Source organism: Podarcis melisellensis, assembly GCF_964234715.1.
Source record: "Podarcis melisellensis genome assembly, chromosome: 1".
NCBI classification, from domain to species: domain Eukaryota; kingdom Metazoa; phylum Chordata; class Lepidosauria; order Squamata; family Lacertidae; genus Podarcis; species Podarcis melisellensis.
Window position 1 is genome coordinate 94,561,829 of NC_138528.1, and position 6,000 is coordinate 94,567,828.

Here is a 6,000-nt window from a genome sequence, read left to right on the forward strand (position 1 = left end):
TTTAACATTTTCTTAGGGGCTGTTTTCTTACCTCATCACTGATAGGCACACTTGCTCTGAGCCTTACAATACCTCTGTCCATAATAGCCGATATGTGCATGCAAAAGGTAATGTATTTTATTATTTTTATTATTATTAATGACAATTGTAAGAACTGCCCTGGTTAGGAACAATAAGTTGAGTTAAGTTACCAGCTGTCAGAAATAAGATTACTTTTAGATACAGTTCAGGTTTAATTCTACAGCAGGAAGGATTTTATTGAATCCAGGTAGTTGTTGCTATTTTTCAAGTAGAGGTGCAGAGATCCTATAGGAACATGGGTATTTTGACAAATGAAAATACTCTATCAGTATGTCAGGGACACAGCAGGAAAACTGTTTAAGTAGATGGCATGAGAAATACCTAAATTACTTGATGAATGAAGCATACGGCAGGTTGTATTTTAGCCTGTCACAGTGGAAGTGTTGTCTCGTTTTCATATTCATTTTTAATGCTGGTAGAATTTGCCCTCGTTGTGACACTTTCATTCTAAAGTGAGACATTTCCAATATAGTGTGAGATTAGCATTTGATGCAGCTACTAGTCTCAGCTGCTAACAAAGGCTTTGGATTGATGTCCAAATAACTTGCACAATTCAGACCCACAAATTAAATAATTCACGCTTCTTTCTGCTGTATCCAATGCTGAAATGCTTCTGATCCCTAGTATACAATGTTTCTTCCTTTGTTTTTTACCTTTCCCCTACCCACTGGCTTTAAGGTCCATGAACTACAAAACAGGTTTTCCCACATATGGCTCTGTGGAGCTAGGTGGCAGTAGCAAAGTCTTGGCATTGCACGATGTACCTAGCAAGAAGGAAGCAGCAACAAAGAAAGATGGATGCCTGGGTGGAAAATTGGCACAAAACTCTTTCTTCTTCACAGTGGCTGTGTTTGGACGTATTAGAGAAATGCAGTTTATTGTTCCAGGAATGAGCTGCAGGAAGCTTAAGGCTTGCACACTTTCTTCTCTGCTCCAGCAAGGAGAGGAGATTGGAACGGGCTAGGAATCTGGCTTGATTCAACAACCATAGTTGAAATTAACTGAAGTTTAACTTTGGTTAATCAAAACTGGAAGCAAAAGCTTCCAATCTTCTCGTGGCTGATTTGGGGGCAGTTCCTGTTCCAGCTGCAGCTCCCCATGACACAACCCAAGCTGTTGAAACGGGACCCATGTGCCTCAGTTGAGACATTTGGAGGGATCTTAACCACCGAGCCTCTTGGGCTTGCCGATCAGAAGGTCAGCAGTTCGAATCCCTGCAACGGGGTGAGCTCTCATTGCTCAGTCCCAGCTCCTGCCAACCTAGCAATTCAAAAGCACGCCAAAGTGCAAGTAGATAAATAGGTACCGCTCTGGCAGGAAGGTAAACAGCGTTTCCATGCACTCTGGTTTTGGTGTTCCGCTGCGCCAGAGGCAGTTAGTCATGCTGGCCACATGACCTGGAAAACTGTCTGTGGACAAACGCTGGCTAACTCGGCTTGTAAAGCGAGATGAGCACCGCAACCCTAGAGTCGTTTGCGACTGGACTTAACTGCCAGGGGTTCTTTACCTTTACGTTTTTGAGGAGAAGGAAGAAAACTAATTGTGTGAAACAGCCTTTCAACCTTTTGGGATGCAACCAATATTTTTTTTAAACATTGATGAGTTTAACTTTTAATCAAATATGAGTAAAAATTAGTTGACTGAAACACTTGGGCTTCTGATTTTGTAAACTGAGTGACTTCATTTACTTTCATATAAATAGTGTATGTGATAACATTGGCAGCCGTTCCAAATAAAGTGCCAATATGAGATGGCTACTCCTATTGCTGTGTTTTAAAACCTTACACAGATCTACTCCATCTAGGAAAATGTTTTCCAAGATTTCTGTAATGACCAAATACCTTCTTCCTTTATTCCACTTTTACTATTGGTGGAATAGCAAATTGATATTTTAAAAGCAAAATGCTATCCTTGTTCTAATTTCAGGTCCAATTTTCTTGGTTATTTTTTGCCGGGGCAATCCCTGTATTCTTTTCATTTTTCATTGCAACTCTCTTATGTCACTACAACAACTGGGATCCAGTGATGGTGGGAATTAGAAGAGTTTTTGTATTCATTTGCAGAAAACACCGTATTCAGAGGTGGGATCATTTCTTTACAGCTTTATCTCTTTCCATTCCTACATGGACTTCTTTTGATGCATATCTTTATTATTCCTTTGTTTTGCCACTGTTGATGGGGGTGGGCAGGTGAAAAGGCGGTTAGGGCACCTGCACTTTTAATAGTTTTACAGTACGGAGAATATAAACAGATGTATCTTGCATGAGTTGAAATTCCCCCTTCTACACAGCTATGTAAGGAGCATGAAACTTCATCTACAGGAATTTGATTAGTTTGCATGATCTGGTTTCAACTGTCTGAAATATATGTTCTCATTGGACATTGTTCTGAATTCTTAAATTATTACTCTCTTATTACTGCATACTTTTCTCAACAGTATTCTAGTTTGGGAAAACATTGTTCCACTGACAGTCTTTGAATTGCTCATTTTACAGATAATCAAGGCACAAATAATTCTTAACATAAAACTTAGCAAGGACATTGAGGAAAAGTATGTATATAAAAAAGTACAAATCATTTATATTTTTTACAAAGTAACCCCTGACAACTATCAAAATGATCTGATAATTAAACTGTTCTTTTTTTATAAACATACTTTTTCTTAGTACACATTTTAGTTATCAATTTAATTTTAGAGCCAACAAACGTGGCGTGAAGAATGTAAAAGGGTTCTAAACAAAATGCTGTGCGTGACAATTTCTCGTCGAAATCAAGATATTTTCCCTATCAGGACTAGCATTATAGATGTGCCTGTCTTTCACAATCTATATCATTTTGTAGAACATCTGACGAAAGTGAGCAATGTGAAAGTCTCATTGCCATGCACAGTGTTTCGCAAGAAGATGGAGAAAATTGCTGTTCTTAGACAACAGGTATGCACAATTATAAAAAAAGTTGTGGGTTACATCTAAGTTATAAAAAAGAAATGTATTACGTTATCAACATGAAACAGTTCCCATCTCCTTACTTTTGGAATGTTAATAATAAGCACAGATGTTATAGAGCCAGTTATGTATGCCAATTGATGACAACAATTGCAGCAGCACAACTTCAGAGAATCTGTGAGCATCAGTTTTAATAGTGGTTTAACTTGTAAAGTTTCTAATGTTACATTGTTTGTTTTATTTAGCATAAAAACATTTATCATTTAATGTTTCAAAAAAATTCTTATTAAGTGGTGTGCAGTCTAAAAAGCATACAAAAATCATGAAAACATGAAAACAAAATTATGTATGTGATTTAATAATTTGATAACCATGAGAAAAGACTTAATAATCACAGGTACTTCATAATGACACTGCCAGATATGCGTGTCCAGGTTTAAGTGCATGAATGTAATTTAAAATACATTTATTTCCCAATAATCCTTCTGCTTCTTCCTTTATGTACTAAAATGCTGAACAGGCTGCTATGTAGTCAGATCCTTAGGTTTATTTAATCTATAGCAGCATGATTAGTTAATGTAGGTTATAATGTCCAGTCAAATAAATGCAGGATGTTGTATGTAATAAACTAATAATACATTCCCCATTTCTTCAATAGTGCAAGATGGAAAAATAACTCAGCGAAGAGACAATCTCCTGGAAAGTCCTTATGGAATCATGTTTCAGTGCCTCTTCTGAATCTTTAATTGTTTCAGTTCTTTTGAAACTTAAAAATACGCTCTCACTTTCTCAGTTCCAATCTTGAATCGGTTTTATTAAAGAGCTACGTTACTACAAGAAATTCCAGTCCTTCTAAGAAACCAACCTGCCTTATAGAACTCAGTTGGTGAAATTACTTGATACAATCAATGAAGTGAATGCTGATCTAGTGTTTTTTTGGTTTTTTTAAGCTTTCATATTTTCTTAAGTGCTGGATGACATTTTTACAAATACTTTTCAAATTCTGTAAAAAGTCTGTGTGAATCCTAATTTTGTATAAACTTTCAAATGTAAAAGTAAAATATGGCAGTTACCTGTAATAGGTACTGATTACCCTTGTATGATGCTTAAGCTCTACTTGAATAACAACAAAAGAGCAGAAAATTATTTAATTTATTGAATAACTTCATTATTTCAGAAGCTATTACGGCTACTCAGTACTAAATAATATGCCATCTTATCTATATGAAAGATCTTGAAAGAGTTTGGGTGCCTTGTGTTTTAAATATCTGTGTCCTAATTCAAATTTTTGAAGAACTCTTAATGTAAAAGTATAACTTAACATCAGAATCCTTATAAATATGAACTACAAAAACTGATCTAAAGAATCTTCTAAAGAATTCAATTCCTGTTGTTTCAACGAAAGTTGTAAAATGTATCAAACCAAATATAAAAGCTGAAAACAATAGAGTGCTCTGAATTCAATGATGGAGAAGGAAAAAAGTTTCTAAACTTTTGTACACAATTTCTCATTGAAGTCAATATATTTTCCCTATCAGGACTAGCGTTATGGATGTACCTGTCTGTGACCAAGAAAAAGGAGGTGCTTAATTTCCTCCCTCCCTCCCTCTTTGTTCCCAAAGCTGCTTTCCCATCTGAGGAGGAAAAAACACAGGATCTTATTTTTAAAAACCAAAAGGATTGATCGTAGAATGCCTGTCACATGTAATTGTGGACTAGAGAATAACACATGTGTGTAATTTGGAGCTTGCGATGCAAGGCTTTCCTCTTCAGAGAAAGGTCCCCTGGCTGCATGGAAATAACATGTTGCAGTGGTGCATGTTTTTTTTTTTAACAAGTTAAACTCATTCTACACTATGTAGAATGGGTTCTGGTTTACAGAGAATTCTAATACATGGGAAGAGTGCATATAAGTTATCAGTCTTCAGTAAGACAAAAGGCAGAGGGCTCAAATGGTGGGGAAAGACTTGGATCTAGAAATTTGCTAGCAGAAATTCTGCTATTGGTGCTGTTCCGTCAACTATTGTGCTAGAGCCAGCTGAAGGCATTGTGTGAACTTGACATGGAAGCTTATCTGGATTTCATTTCTTGCACAAGGATCTCGCACTAGGTCAGGAAAAGGCTATTCAGCTCCTCAAGGAGGACTTCCACTTGCAGAAGGGCACCTCTGGATCCCACCTTGACATTGCAATCCTGTAGACACTTACTTGGAAGTTAGCCCTGTTGACTACAAGGGGAATTGCTTCTGAGTGAACACCTGGAAGATGCACTGCATATATAAACCGATAGTGCTACAACAGTACTGTGCAACCCAGTAAATATTTTCAGAATAATTAAACAATGGATTTCATTTATTAATTGGCTGTTTTAAACACACACGCACACACGACAGCACATTAATTTCAATGTGTCTATTTAATGCCTTTGTTGTATACCCACTTCCTAGTTTCTAAACTTTGAAGTAGTATCTATGAGCCTACATGATCTAAACTACATGCTCTAAAATACAAGTTGTGGTTCAAATCCTCCCTATACCTCTACTCTCAATGGCATTGTGAACTTGTACATTCCACTCTTAGAACACAGTAGTATGTAGCTTGGATCCTGAGTTGCCCTTCCACAAAAGGAAGGGACTGCTTGCTAGTGGAAGGGGGGAGCTGGTTTTTGCAGTTCCTCCATAGGCCCCACTGGAAGGTCACATGCTGGTCTGGGTGATCTTCCTACCATCAAGTGTAAATTTGAAGGAGAAATTCATGAAAATTTGTGCTCTCCTTCAATGGGCAGGAGCATCCCCTGAGCAGAGTTCTGCTCATCGGGAACTTAGGCCAACATTTTTAGGAGAGAAATAGTCAAGGTTAGTAGTGCCCATACAAATAAGATGAGAACAAACAAAATTGTGTCAGTTAAGGAAGCACCTTGACTAAACACTTCACCCACTTAGTTAAGTAAACTATTTTTTTCAGAGTCCGTATGT

At 37.1% G+C, this 6,000-nt stretch overlaps 1 protein-coding gene across 5 annotated transcripts in view; it reads left to right on the top strand.

The window, feature by feature from the left end:
- SLC35F5 (solute carrier family 35 member F5) overlaps positions 1-3,825 on the top strand; it is a 40,067-nt gene extending 36,242 nt beyond the window's left edge. For 4 of the 5 annotated variants that reach the window (XM_081921912.1, XM_081921914.1, XM_081921915.1 and 1 more), the window contains 4 exons: positions 17-107; positions 2,008-2,162; positions 2,923-3,014; positions 3,685-3,825. In XM_081921912.1, coding sequence (XP_081778038.1) covers positions 17-107; positions 2,008-2,162; positions 2,923-3,007 — 331 coding nt within the window. In that variant the 3' untranslated portion in view covers positions 3,008-3,014; positions 3,685-3,825. The remainder of the gene's footprint in view (positions 1-16; positions 108-2,007; positions 2,163-2,922; positions 3,015-3,684) is intronic. The other variant, XR_014171043.1, reaches the window with a different exon arrangement.
- Positions 3,826-6,000: the final 2,175 nt, after the last annotated feature.